The sequence below is a fragment of the Lactuca saligna genome, chromosome 4 (assembly GCF_052625555.1).
Source record: "Lactuca saligna cultivar CGN05327 chromosome 4, ASM5262555v1, whole genome shotgun sequence".
In the NCBI taxonomy this organism is placed as follows: domain Eukaryota; kingdom Viridiplantae; phylum Streptophyta; class Magnoliopsida; order Asterales; family Asteraceae; genus Lactuca; species Lactuca saligna.
In genome coordinates, this window is record NC_136420.1 from 2,261,625 (window position 1) to 2,281,564 (window position 19,940).

Below are 19,940 nucleotides of genomic sequence, written 5' to 3' on the forward strand. Positions count from 1 at the left end.
TGTGAATTTCACCTTCTTATGTATTATGTAAAACTATGTGGTTTTGGTATAAGTAGGATGCTATAATTGAAATAAAAAAAAAATACATTATTTTTATAATTTGAAAAAAAAAACACAAAAAAAAACTATAAAATTGTTTAAAAACTTATATACAAAAAACTATAAAGCTTCTAGTTTTTACCCAAGCTAACTCCAAATTAATTAACCAATAAGTTATATAGTTAACTTATAATTGGAAAAAAAAACACAAAAAAAATTATAAAAATCTTTAAAAACTTATATACATTTTAATCTCGACGGTAAAAAATACAACACAACAACATAATACGTATGTAAAACTATGTGGTTTTGGTATAAGTAGGATGCTATAATTGAAATAAAAAAAATACATTATTTTTATAATTTGAAAAAAAAAACACAAAAAAAACTATAAAATTGTTTAAAAACTTATATACAAAAACTAGAAAGCTTCTAGTTTTTACCCAAGCTAACTCCAAATTAATTAACCAATAAGTTATATAGTTAACTTATAATTGGAAAAAAAAAACACAAAAAAAATTATAAAAATCTTTAAAAACTTATATACATTTTAATCTCGACGGTAAGTTATATAGTTAACTTTGTTGATTCCAGGACCGAAAGCTCCAGGTAAGGATATGGATGTTTTCCTTAGACCGTTGGTGGAAGAGCTTAAACATTTGTGGAACTCAGGCGTACGTATTAAAGATGCGGCGACAAACACATTCTTCACGATGAGAGCTATGTTGTTGTGGACAATAAACGATTGGCCAGCTCGTAGTAGTTTATCGGGTTGGAGTGGGAAAGGGTATAGAGCATGTGCTACTTGCAATGAAGACACTCCTTCGTACCGTGCAACAAACAAAGTCGTATACATCGGTCATCGTCGTTTCCTAGATGCTAATGATCCGTTAACAAAGAGGTTGGACTTTAATGGGATGGAAGAGACAAGACCCGCTCCGAGACACTTTAATAATGATGACATACAAGAGCAACTAGGTCGTCTACTAACTCGTAAACCGGGTAAACATCCTGAGCATGGAGGCGGGGAGCCAAAGCGGCAAGATTATGAGTTGAACTGGTCGAAGCGAAGCATTTTCTTTGAACTAGAGTATTGGTCTTCTCTACAGTTGAAACACAACATAGATGTCATGCATGTCCAAAAAAATGTGGATGAGAGTTTGTTAGGTACTCTCCTAATGAACGATAAAAGCAAAGACACATCAAATGCACGAGAGGACTTGAGAATTCTAAACATTCGGAGAAATGAATGGTTGCAAAAAAATGGTGACAAGTTTCATAGACCCCAGGCAAGATACTCTTTCACGAAATCTAGTCGACAACTCTTTTGTCAATTTATAAAAGAGGTTAAGTTGCCGGATGGGTTTGGTTCTAACATTAGTAAGAAAGTGAACGATACCAATACTAACATTATTGGGTTGAAATCGCATGACCACCACATTCTTATTCAACGTTTGATACCGATTGGAGTAAGAGGGTTGTTAGACAAAGATACTTATACACCTATTGTAGACCTTTGTACGTTTTTCAAGCAACTTTGTTCCAGAACATTGAAGGTGGAGGATATGAGGAAAGCAAAAGTAGACATTATTGCAATCTTGTGCAAGTTTGAATTGATTTATCCTCCGGCGTTTTTTGACATTATGGTTCATTTACTTTTGCATTTACCTGATGAAGCAATTGCTGGAGGCCCGGTTTGTATGAGATGGATGTTTCCATTCGAGAGATATATGAAAAAACTAAAAAACTATGTCAGAAACAAGGCGAAGCCAGAAGGTTCTATAGCTGAGGGTTATGTTGCTGAAGAAGCTTTATCATTTTGTTCAATGTACCTTCGAGATGTAAAGAATCGTCCGGAAAGAAATGTAGATGTTGTCATTGAAAAAACAAAGTTTTGGATGTTTGAGTCTAAATGTCGACCGACCAGCACAACTCAAATCAAAACTCTTAATTTAACGGAAATGCATAACATGGAATGGTTTGTATTGAATAGCTGTGAAGAAGTCAGACAGTATATCAAGTAATTAATCTTATCTCTAACTTTCATTCTTAATTTTATATTTTATCTTTTTAAAATCTATATCTTTTGGTCATCAACATAGGAAATTCAAATCTGAGCATCCCCAAAGTGATGAAAAGAGAGAATTTCGTAATTGGTTTCGTGAAAAGGTAATATAAATTAATAAACAAATTTTTTTCATTGATCTAACAAATACATAATACATATTAATTTATAATTGTTAGGTTCATCAAATGAAAATAGAAAAATCTCCAGAATTCCACGAAGAGTTGTCGGTTCTTGCAATCGGCCCGCAAATGAATGCCTATTCTTACACCGCATGCATAGTCAATGGTGTTAGGTTTATGGTACTTAGTCGTGACACACAACGTACAACACAAAACTCTGGGGTTTTAGCGGTGGGTGAGAAATGCGAGAAGTATTATGGTCAGTTAGAAGAGATTATAGAGTTGAGGTATACACATGATTATTCAACTGTACTATTTCGTTGCAAGTGGTTTGATACTCGAATAGGAGTTATTTCTAGTGATAGTTTCACCAGTATCGACACACGACGCGAAGCATACAAAGATGATCAACTCATATATGCGTCACAAGCCAAACAAGTGTTCTACATCAGAGAGCCAAACAATAACCATCGGTTTGTTGTCGAGCATGTTAATCATCGAAGTATTTGGGATCTACCATCGAACGATGACCTTGTTCAAAATGTTGACAATGTCTCACACGAAAATGTAGACGATGTCGATGTACTTCAAAATATCTCTTCATCCGATGCTCCACTTTTTATCGATTTCAGCATGTACTTTCAAAACATTCCTAGAGTCATTGTTGATGTAGAAAGTACATCTGAAGTTCCTCCGCCAACTGGTAGAGTCAATGATGTTTCTAATTGTGATACTGATTACGATGACACCGATTCTGACTATGATACCGAAGAAGACACTGAAGGATATGAGAAAGATTCTGATTAGAATAGTTCTTATGTAATATGTGTTTATAATATGAACTGTATTTGGATTTCTAGTTTAAATGGAAATGTTTATTCCTATCTAAATGTTTATTCCTATGTAATGTGTATCTATAATAAAAATTGTATTTGTATATCTTATAATTTTTCAGGAAATGATGAGAGTGTGGCTGTTGTTTATGTTTACCATGGCTGCTGTCATGGGTCGTGGACATGGGGGAGACGGAGCTGAGGACCCACCTTTCCCAGGTGGTAGAGGTCCTGGCCAGCACGAGCAGGACGGTAAGTCTTATCATGAATTTTTATTTACTATTTTTGTTCAATTATCATAAATTAAATGTCGTTTCTAATAATTTTTAATTACATTTGTAGTTGAGGGACGTGCCCGAAGGAAAGCTCGAGGAAAAGCAAAAAATATAAAGCTTGAAAAAGCAATCTTGCAGAACCAGGGGAAACCAATAGCCATGCAATTTGATAGAGATATCACATTTAATCCCGTAGGAGAGGCGGGAGACATGTTTTCCCGAGAAGTTGGGAAAACAATGTGGCAGATGGTCCCTTTCGACAAATGGAGTTGGAAAAGAGTTTCCCCTGAAATAAAGGAAACTGTATTACAACATTTAGCGGTAATTATTTATTTAAATATATTTTATAGGTTTAACTATAATTGTTTCTTACTTGGTTAACTTTTTTTTTTTTAATTGTAGACAAAGTTTGATCTCAATCAAATGTACCAGGATGCACAAGCTACTTTATTGACAGAGAGTTTTCAAGCAGCCTTGTTAAGAGGTTTTCGAGAGCGTAAAGCCGACGCAAAAGAATATTTCAACATGGTCGGAGGGTATGAAGATATCCCGAGAGCATTGGCAAATCCTCCGGATGGTATGCTTGTTGATAACTGGGAGAAGACAGTTGAGTATTTTCAAACTGACGAACACAAAATTGCTTCAGAAAGGAACAAAAAAATCCGTGAAAAGCAAACAATTGTGAATCGTGGGGGTTCGAGCTCGTATATAATCTAATTTTTAAACTTAAACAGAACCTTAAGAGAGTGGAAACATTTCGCAAAGCTCACACCGATAAGAATGGTGTATTTGTTACTGCTGAATCGGAACAACAATATGTAAGTATTTAATTATAATTTTATCATATATTTAAATGTTTATTTATACTTAATTGTTACTCACTTTTGGGAGTTACAGAATCGGTTAGTTGAAGAGCTGCTAGAACAAACTCAAGGTGAAAGTGAGTTTACGCCAACTCAAGAAAGAGCTACGTTCGAGAAAGTATTAGGAGAGCGACGTGGCCATATTAGAGGCATTGGCTGCAAACCTTCTGGTCTCCCGACGATTCCACAGCCTTCGCAACCATCACAACCACCATCACAACCATCACAGGTAAAATAGCAATCTACTTTAGCATCGTAAAATGCATGTTGATTTGGTAGTTTTGGTTTTGTGGTGGTTATTTGCTAAAAAGTTTGGTAATTTAGTTTTTGTCCCAAGTGCAAAATATAGCAATGTACTTTGGTTTTCTATCTTACTTTAAAAATAACAATGTATTTTGATAGTTTATGTTATTAATTATGTAGTTGGAAAATATAGCAATGTACTTTGTTTATGTTTGACGATCTAACTTATAATTTTATATATATTGTTATTAATTATGTAGTTGGAAAATCTTCGTGCAATGCTCGCCGACCCGGCATGTAGGGATGAGCTTTATTCGTTTTTTCAATCCCAAAACAATCAAGGAAACGATGGGAACAGCGATGAGGGTATGTAAAGAATGGGTTTTATTTGCATATGTTGTCTCGTTTTGCTACTTAGTAGAATGTAAAAATTTTGTTGTTTTGCTACTCGGATAGTATGACTTTTGATATTTAATTGTATATTGGATGTTTGTTTGTAATAGGATGTTTGTTTGACACTATTATGTTTGATATTTAATAGGATGTTTGTTTTGTAATTAGCGTCGACACTATTGGTTTTGATATTTAATCGAATATTGTTATTACCGGCGACACTTTTACCTGCGATATTATCACCGGCAACACTTTTACCTGCGATATTATCACCGGCAACGAAAATCGTTATTTAAAAAAAAAAAAATTGAAAAACAAATTACCGGCGACACTTTTACCGGCGACAGTTATCATTACCGGCGACACTTTTGCCGGCGACACTATTAGCGGTGACATATGTCATTACCGGCGACAATATTATTAGCGGCGACAATTGTCAGTAGCGGCGACATACTAATAGCGGCGACTATTATCTTTAGCGGCGACAAATTGATCAATAGCGACGAGTCAGTACGGGCGATTCATTACCGGCGACGCGTCGCCGCTATTATCATTACCGGCGACATTTGGGACTTTTACCGGCGACTTTTATCGCCGGTAATGGTCTTTTTCCTTGTGGTGTACAGTAGTCTTTACGAGATTCAATGCTGAAAATGTGTTTTCTATATTCATTGTAACACATAAGATCAATACAAGATTAAAAAAAGATAAACCTTAAAAAAAGAAAAAGAATTATTAGTTTATTACAATTTATATATAATTCACAAACAGTCAAATAATCAAATGCAAATAAATAAAGAATTAAGAACTATTAATCTATTGTAATCTACAAAATATCAATTATCAAAGATTCATAGTATGAAAGTTTCTATCACTGTTTTGAGCTTTCGATGGTTGATAACACCCACAAATAATCAATTGCAAATAAATAAAAAATTAAGATTAAGAACTATTAATCTATTAATCACAAATAATCAATTCCAAATAAATAAAGTAACACGGTTTCTTTTATTTACTTATACTTATATATTGCATTGGTTTATTGCAATAAAACGCGGGCTTTAAAAATCTGGATTTCTATATTATTGCCAAACATATTAAAGACAAGGTAAGTTATTTTAAATATTAAAGGTGGTTCCCAAATGATTTTTATATACAAGTTATTGCAAAAAAATTCCCAAATGATTTTTATATAAGTTATTGCAAAAATGAAAATTTTAGATGGGTAAAGTGAGTAAGTGACCCTCCTTTTCTAAATGTAGACTCCTTGATTTTGTGGAAAAAAAATTAAAAATAAAAATAAAAATAAATAAATAAATAACATTAGTAAGTAAATGTATATTAAAAGAGAACAATGTAACCCTTTTAAGTCATTTTTCCTATAGTTTTTTGCATCATGTAGTAGTTTTTGAGTAAAAAGATAATAGTATATAATAGTTTTTGGTAACATGCAGTTGTTTTAATTTGTTCTCTCATTAAGCTATTTATAAAATGTTAAATGATTTTCTAATGAAAATAAATGGAAGAAAAAAAAAACCTAATAGAATATATATAGTCGATTTAGGATATACAATTCGAATAGATAAATTTAATTTAGTATTATGTAATTTAATTTTTGTTATCTTCAAGTAGTAGCATTGGAGTCGCTGAATTTCATCAACATATATTCCATGGTGATTATGATAATAACTGATTAAAATTTTAGAAAATAATCAATTTTTAAATTACTTCTATTTTCAGTTATGTTCCAGTTAGAATTAAATCATCGACTTCAAAAAAAGATCACCATACCTGAAAGCTCGCTAGGTTAGACTTCAAAAAGAGATCAGAAGTCTTTGGTTAGTGTAGTGAATGTAGTTTATCCGACATCAAGGGCTTGGTGGTTATTTGCTTTGTATTTTAAGGGGAAAAAAAACTCCTGTGTAATATAAAACTCTGAAATACTTTATTTTTTATTGGTAGCTTATATGTTTTAAAAAACCACAAGTACATTACACCACCGGCTTTTCTTGGATAGCACAATGCTGTCTTACCCAATAGGAAGCGAACAGGGTACAAACCTCTATAGTACTTTGTTTTGTGGGGTGAAACATAAACATTAAAAAGGTGAAACTGGTGGTTTCTTCAACGGGAAGTTAGGTATTACTATTTAATTAGTATTAGTATTTTATTGAGATAAATCTGTATTCTCTATTGTCACATTTTGTATGCACAACTCCCCACAGCCACTCATAACAAACACACAGTATAAGGATAGACGTAAACTCCAGAACTCGCACACTTTGGGGTTCCATGAGATGAGCCTTTGAGGGTCAAATTTGCAACCATATAATCAGCTTCACCATGGCATGCTGTGTTTGGATGGGATTTTCTTCCACCCATAACTATTTGGCTTAAATTTCCCCTTTTAAGGATTTTTTTTTTTTTTTTTTTTTTTTTTTTTTTTTTTTTTATTTTAATTTTTTTTTACAGGAAGCAAGGGTAGCGACTTTTAGGCGTTAAAAAGAGAGAGAGCGAGATGTTGAGGCGAATTCATCTTGTTAGTTGCAAGGTCGTTCAGACCTTCAACCCTTCTTCCTTGATCTGCTTTTCTTCTGATGCTGCAATCTGTGTGCATATGATATATGTAAGTCAAAGATCCAATAAATTTGCAACTTTTTAAAGATAATTTTGTGACAAGTAAAAAAATGTTACCAGCTTCTCCAGTTGTTCCTTGTCTTCACCCAACTTCTTTTCCTGCTCAAAATCATAAATTTAAATATAATTCATGTTGGCTTTATTCGTACGTACAGTTATCATGACAGGAAAAATGGATGTGCACAAATAACAGAAGGGAACGGAATCTTAACGACCTTGCAATTAACAGGGTGAATTAGCCTCTGACATACCAACATACAAATACATTAATGAAGCAAAGCAACTAGCTAGGTGGAGGTGGATCCACTAATATCACCAAATGTGGTAATTTTCTTTCTTTTTCAAATTATGAATATCAATGTGCCTTAGACTAACCAAACGTCATGAATCACAACTCTAATTTCTTGATATATAAGAAACAAATCAAAATAACCAACAATAAAGCCAGAATTAAGTTGTCAACGTCAAAATGTTGCATTTTTATTGTGGCCTTTAAATTTCGATTATATATGGAATGGACCTCAAACTCAAGATTTTATGTAGTGGCGTGGCATACCTGTTCTTGGAGGGTTGATATGTACTCCACCATCAACTGTGTCTGCATCCATTAACCAAAATGTATGTCAATTTATATATGGACTCTTCAAAAACAACCCTTTTATATATAGCATCTTGTTGCTCAACTCAGAGATGAAGCTTAACTAATATTACACACACACACACAATATCTTGAAGCATTTGTGTGAATCACCTCCAACAACACTAACAGAGCTCATATGCATTATAACCAAAAAAATTCACTACCAATCCAACAAAATCAAGTCAAGTATGAAGATGATTCAAAGCCAACACACACACACACACACACACACACACACACACACACACACACATATATATATATATATATATATATATATATATATATATATATATATATATATATATATAGAGAGAGAGAGAGAGAGAGAGAGAGCAGCAACACAATCTGGAAAGTGAAACGAAGACGGAAAGTAGTCAAACAAACACATCACCTTTACCTTTCTTGACCTTGTTTGCTCAAGAGCAGCATCAAGATCTTCTTCTAGTTGTGTAATCTCAATCAGAGGGAGCTCATGATTATTATTATTTTTCTCTTCAACAAGCCTGTGCAAAAGAATTGGACCAATTTTCATAAGCCATATCATGCATTATATATCATCTCTCTCGGATTCCATTATCTTTCTATATATTCTGAGTGCATACATGATGTAATTAATATGTTGGTGGCTTTACTTTACTTACCTGTCCACCGTCTGTAGAAGCTCTTTACATGTTTGAAAACGTTTGCACTGCAACAAAAACTCCAGTTGTGACCACGAATTCAATATTTTATACAGATTAATCAACGCATTTGGCTTCCTATTATGGGAATGCTGAAATCCATTTATTCCTTTCTTAAATAAATCATAAATATTTGTGTCGTTTTATTTTTTACACTTTTATTTTATGACAACCATCCCCCCCCCCCCCCCCCCCCCCACACACACACACACACACACATATATATATATATATATATATATATATATATGGTTAGGTTCATATGAGACGGCCTAATTTTGTGAGACCGTGAGACGCAATTTTTTTTATTTTTTTTAATTTTTTAATTTTTTTTAGTTAATTCAAGTTCTGAAAATAATATTTAAAAAAAGAATTTTTTGATTTTTTCATTTGTTTTGCATTTTAAAATTATTTTTAGAATATGCACAGTGTAATATTCTATTTAGAATATTTCACGTATTTTTCAAAAAAATAGAAATTTTTTTTATTTTTTTTAGTTAATTCAAGTTCCGAAAATAATATTTACAAAAAGAATTTTTAGATTTTTCCATTTATTTTGCATTTTAAAATTATTTTTTAGAATATGTCAGTGTAATATTCTATTTAGAATATTTCACGTATTTTTTTAAAAAAAAAAAAACGGGATTTTATTTATTTATTTATTTATTTTTTTAGATAATTCAAGTTCCGAAAATAATATTTAAAAAAAAAGAATTTTTGGATTTTTCCATTTATTTTGCATTTTAAAATTATTTTTAGATTTTGTCTCACGGTCTCACAAAATTAGAATGGTCTCAAATGAACCTGAACATATATATATATATATATATATATATATATATATATATATATATATATATATATATATATATATATATATATATATAGTGCAAAACAGTTTGGGAGGGCAATAATTATGCCAAATCTGATTCATGACACTCTATTTGACAGATAACACATGAAATCAAACTAGCAAGTGGCCTTTTTGACCTACTAGGATATGATCATCTTAACTTTTATAAACTAATGGGTTTTCTTAACCCCACCATATATTTTTTTATCTGTTTTGATGCTTTAAAACAAATAGCAATGTATATTCATTTTATTTGTTTGTTATAGCATCCTACTTCTATTTCTTTCTATTGCAATATTATACTTTGTAACCTTTTTCTTACTAAGGCATTGTAGTTTGTAAAACAATCTTCTATTCTTCTCTACTAAGAAACTTAAAGCAGGAGATTTGTTTGATTGGGATTGGGTCGTCTCTCAGTCTTTTTATTGGATTCAGGATAGAAAGAAAAAAAAAATGCAACGTTTGTTAGTTGGACTGACTGGGTGAAAAACCCACTCTCTATTGTAAACTCGTTGTAGTTTTGGGTTTTGGAATGGATTTTGTTGCTGTTCAAAAAAACAACTTCGTAAATTAATCTACCCAATTAGAACAAGTATAATTGCTTTGTAATATTGTATTTACAATTTAGCTGATTTTCTAGCCACAATGTTGTAACAGAAAGAAATGAAAATAGGATGCTCTAATAAACAAATCAATGAAAGTGCGTACATTGCTATTTCCTGTATTTAGTCTGTTCTTTCTACTGCTGTTTAAGCTTCTCACTAGTTATTTGTTTATGCATCCGGCTGTTAGTTAGTTGAAGTACTAATGTTTATGTTTATCTCAAGTTTTTTTATTCAGCATCACTTCTAGAAAGAAGGGTAAAATGTCCAAAAAAGAAACTGACTTTTTATTTCATACAACAGACCCCCACCTAGACATCGTTTATCCAGAGCTTTTAATCCATTCAAAGCTTAAATAGAAAAAAGGAAACATGTTTCTCACATGCCTTTTAGAATTGTTTTCCCTTTCTTTCTTTTGATCAGCATCTAAGTTTTAATACAAAGGCTATAGCAGATGTCTTCTTTATCGTAAATGCCAATGAATAACATTAGATGCATGGTAATGATATTGTTTTTGGCAGATTGATATTTTAAGTTGGGAGTTATTAGTTTATATAGTGTGTATTACGGTGAATCAAGGCTTTTTTTTTTTTTTTTGTGAATTATGAACTTTATGGATTATTAAGTCAGCAGCATAACATATGTCATGACTCATGACTGATATAGTTAACACAATAGCTCTTTAGAAGGTAAAATTTATTAATGCTTACTAAATCTTCACCAGCTCCTTGGAAGGTTTTCTCCTCTTCCTTTACCTCCTCTTCAAGGCAGCTTTTCTGATATCTAGAAAGAATATGTTCCATCCTGAAAGAGAGAGAGAGAGAGAGAGAGAGAGAGAGAGAGAGAGAGGTAGTTGAACCTCAATTAATTAGTAACAATATAATTTCCAACAACTATATATGGAAAATGTTAAGATGTGGAGTTCAGTTTTTCGCCATAATACTGGGGGTTCAAGAACATGATGAGTTAAAATAAATCAATTTGGATGATCTAGATTCTTATTCCATGGACAAACTTTAAGTGGTGATTATGGAAGAGGACATTGTTATTGCTAAAAAGACTTTCATAAAAATCAACGTAATAAAACGAAGTCCAAATACCTATAAAATCTTATTTAAGAAATCACTCAGTTAGTAATTTTGTATTGATTGCATAGCCTCTCCTAGAGATTATGCAACTCATGGAGGAGGAACTATGCATTTTCCACTCATGGACCGAATCATTACAAAACTAGAGATCAAGCTTCAATATCAATTTGTAATAAGAATCATACATGAATAAGGTCGATTGGGAGTTCAACATTTGTGGATTTCAGATGCTGAGTCCTTGATTTAGAGAGCATATATAAGAGAGCTTGGATTTTAGTTTTTTATAGATCCAAGTTTCAATATCACTAGAAAACCTTTTTACTTTTAATGGAATATTTAATTGTGGTAGTAGCTTTTGGTGTATATTTTAATTTGGAAATGTATATACATAAACACATGACTTGGATTCTTTGAAGCATGAGTTTAATAATTAGCTTAAGTTAATTTCTCTACTTTTTAATAAGTTCAACTTAGTTTACTTTGAAGTTGAAACAACCAAATATATTGATAACTTGTAAAAGAACATAAGTTTATAAATATTTAACTAATTTGATTATTATTTCTATGTAATATGTGAACTATGGTTAATTTAGTACAAGCTGACCAATCAAAATTGATCTTAAAATGGAATCTCTCTTCCATCCATAAATTGGCATAGTTGGAAAAAGCTCACATCATTCACCATCACCATGACATGAGTGGCTAAAACCCACATTTTTTATTCAAGGTTTCAAACTATTTTTAGGGGTTTACTGTAAGCTTTGGGCTACCTGATCTGTGTATATATTTCTAGTTCAAGTACCCTTGCTTTTGGGTCTTATTTTCAAAAAACCCATGGATGTTGATGGAAATTGGGAACTTATTTTAATGTTTGTTTATCTATTGTTATCCTTCGACTTCATGATCCATGATTGTCTTGACTCTTGAATCATGAGAAAAGTAGCTACCTGATTTGTGTATGTATTTTGGAAGAATGTGTTGTCAACTAACTATCATATTCTATCTTTAAAAAGCATTCTAATCATTACCGACCAACAGATTCATAATAAGACTTGATTAGATACAGAGTGTATGCATATATTTATGTTGGACTTTCCTTTAGCTTTTTTCGTTATTAGCTTTCTCTTATTTAGGTTTATTCTAATTATTTCCTATTTATAGTTTCTTTTTCCTGTCACTCTAAATATACTTTTTATTAGTGATACAACTGAACATTCTTTGACTCTCAATCTTGGTATTAGAGTACAAACAAACAAGGCTTATCATAGCTAGCATTTGGCTCTTAATCTTCACTAGTTTGATCAGTCAATATTGGAAGACACAAGGTTTATCATAGCTATCATTTCATACCATGGTTAAATATTTGAATACAACTGTGTGTTTTAACTGATTATCAAGTAGATGATGTTTCAACACCTCAAATCAAATTTCTTTCACCATCAAATTTACTTACTCAATTCTATTCTTCTCATCAAAATTTCATAACAATGTTTTAACTTTGAATTTGATGCAAGAAGTTAAAACAAAAAAAAAAAACCAAAAACCCCTCCCCGGCCCATTTTACGTGTGATTTATAAATTGTTAAACTAAGAACTAACCTAAAACATTTCCGCATCGCTCGACTCCATGCCACTAGTACTCCATAACAATGTAATATAACAATATTACTTTTTTTATTAAGTCTCGACGAATCCCCATCACATGTGAAAAAAATGTGGCATAAGGATTTGTCAAAGAGATTTGTTGTGTTTGAAAGAAGAATCTATCTCAAATTTCTAATTCTTAACGTTAGATTGAGTACATGGTTTTGTATTTAGATTGAGTACATGGTTTTGTATTATGACATGACCTCACAATATGAGAAACTTGTTACTAGGAATGTGAGTCTCTTTGAATGAGGGTTGTTTGTAATCATAGTGTTTTGCTTTAGCTTTTAGAAAAAAAAATTATTGTGATTGAGTAAATTCTAATATATATATATATATATATATATATATATATATATATATATATATATAGAGAGAGAGAGAGAGAGAGAGAGAGAGATGTAGAACACTTTTCCTACAGCTATGACACAAAGTGCACTTCATTTGCGAATAAAAGGGATAATTGACCAATAAAAAGGTGTTCAATTTTCAAGACACCATTTGCCTCTTCCTAAGACCCTAGAAAACCATTAATAAAGTGAACAAACTAACCCCTAGATTATTTACCCCACCTATAGGAAAGGACCAATTTGTTCATCATTAAACCATTAATATAAAGTTGAAGCCCATACATACGTCTAAAATTAGCCCCATCCCAAAAAAGACACTTTCTTCTTCAAGGTTAATTCATGAACCTTTGTCCTACTCACTATTAATCGACTCTAGGATCCCAATTTCTCCATCATTAGCCTCTCAACCCTAATCAAATTTGCCAACATTAACCTCCCGATGAGCAAACTTGTTAGGGTTACGCAATTCAACATCTTGATGTACGATTTCACACACATACACAAAAATTATGTAAATGAAAAAGGTGGTTTACACGATCAAAATGATCTGCTATGTCCACGCACGAACAAGAGAGAGAGAGAGAGAGAGAGAGAGAGAGCTTTTATTGATTATTGAATTGCTTACATATGTTAGGTTACACAAGGGATATATAAGAGTAGAAGACCTAAAATCTGCTAAATCTGGCCCTTGGCACATTTTGATATTGAATATGACATATGAACTAGCTTAGTCTACCTAGCAGCTATAATGTTAAAGAGTGAATCAAACTCCACAACTTAATAAAATTAAACTATCATTTAACCCAATTGCAACTTGGAACATATTTTTCTTTACGCCCATTAAATATTGAAATGTTAATCTCGCCATTAAACCCACTATCAAACATAACAAACACCTTTGTTTTAGTGCAATTGTTTCACCCAAAACCATCGTCATTCATGACTAGCACTCATTTCCAATAGCACATCCTTCTTTCCTCATTGAAGCAAATTGTGTGTCCATTTCAACGAACAATACCAACATCATGGATTTTTAGCCGAAGTTTTTCTTCCCACTACTCTACTTGCTTTGAATTTTGATGAGATTAATCCGACAACATATGAGATGCTATTATACCAATTTCAAATGGCCCTATACTTCGTTATGAATAATGGTGATTAAACAAAACATAAATAGAAGTTCACCAACTTTCGAGAGGTGGATTATCTCTCCCAAACCCTAATAATATGTTCTCAATGTTTTTTTTACTTTTGAAAAGATATGGGAGGAAAAAAAATAAAAAGGTTATTTTATTCATGTTCACGGGGAAAGGTTATTTTATTCATGTTCTCGAGTTAGACAAAAGGAAGAAAACTAATGATTTTAGGATTGTGTGCTTATTGTGCAAATATATGCTAAATGGTAAGAAGAATTAATTAAGAGAATATATTCTTGTCATTATGAACTTTTACAAAATTCTAGTCCGCTCTTTCCCTCAAAAACCATGGGGAAGTTTAATATATATATATATATATATATATATATATATATATATATATATATATATATATATACCCTTCTTTTTCTTCTCTTTGTGTCTTCCCTTTCTTTCTATAGAGTTTGAGAACACGTTGTAAATAACTAATAATAGATTTAACAGATAGTTTTTCTACCTCCATACTAATTTGGTACCAACACTTTTCCTTATTATCAAACAATCCGGGTTAACATCGATGCACAAGACTAGCACTATATGGTTTGTATGAATTCTAAAGCCTAGTACACTTGTTACAATGTATAACATTGTATCAATTTCTCTAACAAGATTTATCTTGTTAAAACCTATAACTACAATGGGTAGTAGTGTTGATAACTTGATATTCCTTTCCACCATCATACAACACAAAGTTTTAGAGATAGGGAGAGAACAACCATGTAACTTACAACAAATATGACACATGTCCCTACATCATATATGGACACATCTCAATCTCATCTTAACATGGAGGATTAATCTATTTCCAATGTGAAAGACCATCTAACCAAAGTGAACAAACTTAATTTGATCCAATATATATATATATATATATATATATATATATATATATATATATATATATATAATGCTGTTAAATGCTTCTCAATTTTCTAATAACGCATGGTTCAAAACCAACAAACCAAAACAGCAAGTACTACGATATATATTCAAGAATAGTTGTCCTTAATTACAATTATGCAAGAATGAATGTACGTACTTTACCTTCAAAAAAAATGAAAACAAGTACAAAGCCATATAGGATGATTAACAAAATACAAGGCATGTCAAAATCAGTACGGGAAAATCAAATCAACGTGTAGCCTTCCACCAATTAAATAATCCTCATCACCACTAACGACTTTGAAACCCTACGCTACCTACAGGCAATAGCTGATTACAACTCCAATGAATGAAGACTACTACAAAGTTACATCTATCTATTTTCTAGAATATAACAGCAAGTTCTGGAGCCATCAATCATATCGTTGGTGTATTTTAAGCACGTTACACATAAAATCACTCGCTAAAGCCCTAGAAATCTCAGCATAATATATACACAGAGAGAGAGAGAGAGACGAACATAATTTTCAAACAGAAAATCGGAAACTGATATTGAATAACATATATATAGAAGACGATGAATTGAAGGGCAACCTGCTAGTACTGCCGGTGCAGGATTCATAGAGCTTGCCGCGGGCGGAGAACACGATGACGGCGACATCGACGTCGCAGAGCACGGAAAGATGCCGTGCTTTCTTAATCAATCCCACTCTCCGCTTCGAAAACGTCACTAACCTGCTACTCTTATCTTCGATCCGCTTCATTTCGAGCTTCTTCCGCCCCATTCTATGTGTTTTCCTTTTCGACGAATCTTCTAGACCTAATTAGCTTTTCAACTTCCGATGGCCTCTCTCTCTCTCTACCACTTATATATGTAATCGATCGCATGTGTTTAACTTGGAACCAGGATCTGTAAAATCGTTGAAGATGACCGTATTTTTAGATTTTGGGCGTGTTTGGCAAAATAGCGGTCAGCTGGTAGTACGTAGCTGGTAGCGGGAAGCTGTAGTTTTTATTTGTTATATGAATGTTTGGTAAAAAGACTGGAAGCTTTTAAAATATATAAAATTACATAAAAGGATAATTGATTAAAAATAAAAAAGTATATAAATATATTTTTAAGGGTAATTATGGAAATTGATTTCAAAAGCTCCGGAGCGTTTTGTTAAAAGCTACATGAAGTAGCTTTTAGAATCGGAGCGTTTTGATAAAACTAAAAGCTAAACGCTCGTACTGTCAAACCAAGCTTTTTGTTTAAACTAGAGCGTTTTGTCAAAAGCTAAAAGCTAGAAGCTCCTAAACGCTTCCAAAAGCTCTGTGCCAAACATGCTCTTTATCAAAACAGCTTCCGGTTTTAATCATTGCACACCAAATAGTAACAAGATTTGTATTATATTGCTAGGTGTTAATAATTATTTTATATCGGTTATAAAAAGTTTAGAAAAAAAAAAAAAGATCACTTGTTATCCCTCTCTACCTTAATTATGTTCACTAGAGTGTTCATATTTATTTTTCTATTTAAAAATCAAATTCTAGGGAAAAAAATAGAATTTCCTATATATCCATAATCAACATCAAAATATCATATTTATCCAAACTAATATCATATTTACCCAAATCTTATTTTTTTAGCATTTTTTTAATCATTTACCGTAACTTAAAATTATTATAATCATAAAAAAAATATAGCAAACCAATAATAACCCTAATTTTATTTCTAGGGTATCAATAAGGACAAAACATTTTCCATTAAATTGAACATATATAGTTGAGAAATTTGTCTACAATAAAATTCAATATAAGTCGGATAACAATGAAGACAAGCCGTCGGTTAATGAATAATCAGAAACATAACTATGGCTTCTCCAAACAATAATATACTAATGACCCTAAAAAAACCAAAATAAAATAATCTTGACTGGAAGTAAATGAAATCAATTCCCCATTTTATATGAAGATGAGTGGGAAATCAATTCTCCGTTATGTATGAAAACGAGTGGGAGAAATTTTAGATTAGGTTAGTAGATTTTTATGTTTGAACTTAGGAAGCATGGGATAGGAGATTAAACATTTGTTTGACGAAGCCTCCATTTATACATGTTTATGGTTAAAAGCTTTCTCAACGAATTGGAAGAAAAAAGAAAAGAACATCATCGTTTGTGTTTCCAGGAGGCGTATTCCTTTTTACATTTTTCGTATTTGATTTATTTATTCCTACAAAATAGAAATAGGGGTGTTTATGGGTATTTTAAATTTTGTTATAATTATAATGATTCTAAACTCAAACAAATCATTATAAAAGTGTTAAAAATTTGGATTTTAGTAAAATATGATATTTTGAAAGTTTATTAAGGATATATATATATATATATATATATATATATATATATATATATATATATATATATGATATTTAAATATTAGGTCGGACAAATATAATATTTTAATATTTATTAAGGACATATACGAAATTCTTTCAAAAAAACATCGTTTCTCAATAAAAGGTATCCCACGACACATTTACAAGATTTATTTTGTTGGGAAAAAAAATGAATTGTCAATCAATTTGTTTAACCAGTAAATGTGTTTGCGTTTTACAGCAAGTTTATTTATCTTAAACTTTTAAAACTGTTTGTGTAATGCTCACTTACACAAAAGTCATTTCTATAATTTCGTTATTAAATCGGTACAAATTGTTGCAACCAACGCATATTATAAACTATATGGATCGAAATTATAATCACTGAAATTAAAAACTACAGGTACCAAATTTTTAGTTATTGAAATTAAAAAGTGCATCAAAAAAATTATAAATTATTTCTTATGGGTAAAAAAAAAAAGACAGGAGACCTAATCAGAAGGGGGGAAAATTAATACAAATTAGAAGCTAAAGTGACTAAAACTAGTTTATCATAAATTTAAAACTGCAAGAACCGAAGCTATATCTAATGCAAATTATAAAGGGTTATTATCACTATAGCCCAACAAACTTTAGTATATTGGTTTAAATGGTCCCTTCATAACTAATTTTTGCATTTGAAGGGCACAAGCTTTTGTTTTATCGTCTTAAGTGGTCATTATCAAAAATATGAAGGGGTCACCCGGTGAACCCCTTCCTAATCATCAATTTTTATATGGCACATGGCATTTGATCAACTAAAATGGTCCAAACTACCCCTAATGTTACTGCAGTTCATCTCCTGAGATTGAGTTTGAAGACATTCGTTCTTGCAATTAACCACTGTCAAATCAAAATCAAAACAAACAATCAAAACATGTTACATATTAAGGAAGAAAATAGACAAAAATGGAAGTCATATAGGTTACCTCTAAGCCGAAAAATTTCAAGAAGAATCATTTGGGAACAGAGAGAGCTTGGGGCTAAGAATCGCAGCAGCTGCAGCACTTAGTTTCTTGTTTACATCAGGATTTAAATCTCCGATGGACACCGGCTCACCATACGACGCTGACTACTCGCTACCTCTAAAATCCATCAGCACAAATCCCTTGTGTAACTCTGACTTTATAATCACTACATTCGGTTTCAAATCTACCCCACGGAAGTTGAAATTCACTCATGAACACTGAAAACATTAACCAATCGTAAAAGCAAGTTATGGATTGATTAGAAATGGGGTTTCTTTTCCTTGGATAATTTTTGAAGCTATCAAATCATCAGGCCATCGATTGCATTATTATTGAATAGAAAAAGATGCTTCACGAGAACGATTCAACATCAGAAACCCCAAACGAATCGCAAAGTTCATCACCTGTACTTGATGACAAAAATCGAGAATATCCATAATATCGAGAAAATCGAGAGGATCGATGACGACTCGATCAAAAGTATTCCGATGTTGTGAAAATTAATAAAATTGAGATGAACGATGACAACCCAATCAATTTCGATTAAGAAGAATTTTGATTGATTCAGAGATAGATCGCTCCATTTAACTACATTTGCCATCAAAACATGTTGATGTTAGAACTCGTGTGTCTTCATCGCTGATCACCACCAATTCACAAACGTTGACCGAGAGAAAAGTAACCTCAGTCGATAAGAAACCATTGCTTCCGTCAAATCCATGATCGCCGACGAAATCAATTCTGACGGAAGAAAGCAAACAGGTTGCTTCAAACAATCCACCATTGTTTATCCTTGCGGGCTTTCTGGTAGTGGTCGTGGTTCTATGGAAGATTTATGTGGCCATTGTCGGTGGGTCTTCGGATATTCCTATCGCCAGAGACCAAACGATGGTTTTCGGAGAGTGTGTCGGGATAGTAAGTGTTTACTGTCACAATACTAGTCACCGAAATGTAGCAGGAGGGGGAATACGATGAGAAGCACAACGAAGTGACGAATATGAAGATAAATGTCACTTTATCGGTGGTCATTCTTCAGTTAGGTAGTGAGAAGTCAACAAAAGTATAACAAATGAAAATGTGGGGCCATAAGGTTTTAAAAGGAAAATAAAAAGTCAAATAAACTTATTGTAACCGGTAAAATTTGCTTAAAATGTGGTCTATCCC

The 19,940-nt window shown here is 32.0% G+C and overlaps 2 protein-coding genes and 1 long non-coding RNA gene across 7 annotated transcripts; 2 read left to right on the forward strand and 1 right to left on the reverse strand.

Annotated features, from left to right (window-relative positions):
- Positions 1 to 656: 656 nt before the first annotated feature.
- LOC145038309 (uncharacterized) lies at positions 657 to 3,033 on the forward strand. Its single transcript, XM_078986711.1, has 3 exons — positions 657 to 2,059; positions 2,142 to 2,188; positions 2,303 to 3,033. The coding sequence occupies exons 1-3, from the start codon at positions 657 to 659 to the stop codon at positions 3,031 to 3,033; spliced, it is 2,181 nt and encodes a 726-aa protein (XP_078842837.1).
- A 3,744-nt stretch (positions 3,034 to 6,777) lies between these two features.
- On the reverse strand, positions 6,778 to 16,343 carry LOC145041042 (agamous-like MADS-box protein AGL27). 4 transcript variants are annotated; one of them, XM_078988943.1, is made up of 7 exons: positions 16,005 to 16,340; positions 10,959 to 11,052; positions 8,755 to 8,801; positions 8,505 to 8,616; positions 8,027 to 8,068; positions 7,528 to 7,569; positions 6,778 to 7,440 (listed from the first exon to the last, which is right to left on the reverse strand). In XM_078988943.1, exons 1-7 carry the CDS (start codon positions 16,193 to 16,195, stop codon positions 7,390 to 7,392), a joined length of 579 nt encoding a protein of 192 aa, XP_078845069.1. In that variant the 5' UTR covers positions 16,196 to 16,340; the 3' UTR covers positions 6,778 to 7,389. The 4 variants fall into 4 exon arrangements, with proteins under 4 accessions (XP_078845069.1, XP_078845070.1, XP_078845071.1 ...); XM_078988944.1 differs by having other exon boundaries at positions 8,511 to 8,616; positions 16,005 to 16,339; XM_078988945.1 differs by lacking the exons at positions 8,755 to 8,801; positions 10,959 to 11,052 and having other exon boundaries at positions 16,005 to 16,343.
- LOC145041043 (uncharacterized) lies at positions 7,346 to 13,026 on the forward strand. 2 transcript variants are annotated; one of them, XR_013679930.1, is made up of 3 exons: positions 7,346 to 7,459; positions 7,626 to 7,794; positions 11,405 to 13,026. It is a non-coding gene; the product is annotated as an uncharacterized LOC145041043 (long non-coding RNA). The 2 variants fall into 2 exon arrangements; XR_013679929.1 differs by lacking the exon at positions 11,405 to 13,026 and adding an exon at positions 9,745 to 10,965.
- Positions 16,344 to 19,940: the final 3,597 nt, after the last annotated feature.

Coding starts and splice junctions, on each gene's coding strand:
- LOC145038309 (XM_078986711.1), top strand. CDS start 657: ATGGATGTTTTCCTTAGACCGTTGGTGGAAGAGCTTAAACATTTGTGG. Junction 2,060..2,141: donor GAAGTCAGACAGTATATCAA/GTAATTAATCTT, acceptor TCATCAACATAG/GAAATTCAAATCTGAGCATC. Junction 2,189..2,302: donor TGATGAAAAGAGAGAATTTC/GTAATTGGTTTC, acceptor AAATGAAAATAG/AAAAATCTCCAGAATTCCAC.
- LOC145041042 (XM_078988943.1), bottom strand. CDS start 16,195: ATGGGGCGGAAGAAGCTCGAAATGAAGCGGATCGAAGATAAGAGTAGC. Junction 8,802..10,958: donor AAGGAGCTGGTGAAGATTTA/GTAAGCATTAAT, acceptor TTTTTGTTGCAG/TGCAAACGTTTTCAAACATG. Junction 8,617..8,754: donor CTTCTACAGACGGTGGACAG/GTAAGTAAAGTA, acceptor TCTTTTGCACAG/GCTTGTTGAAGAGAAAAATA.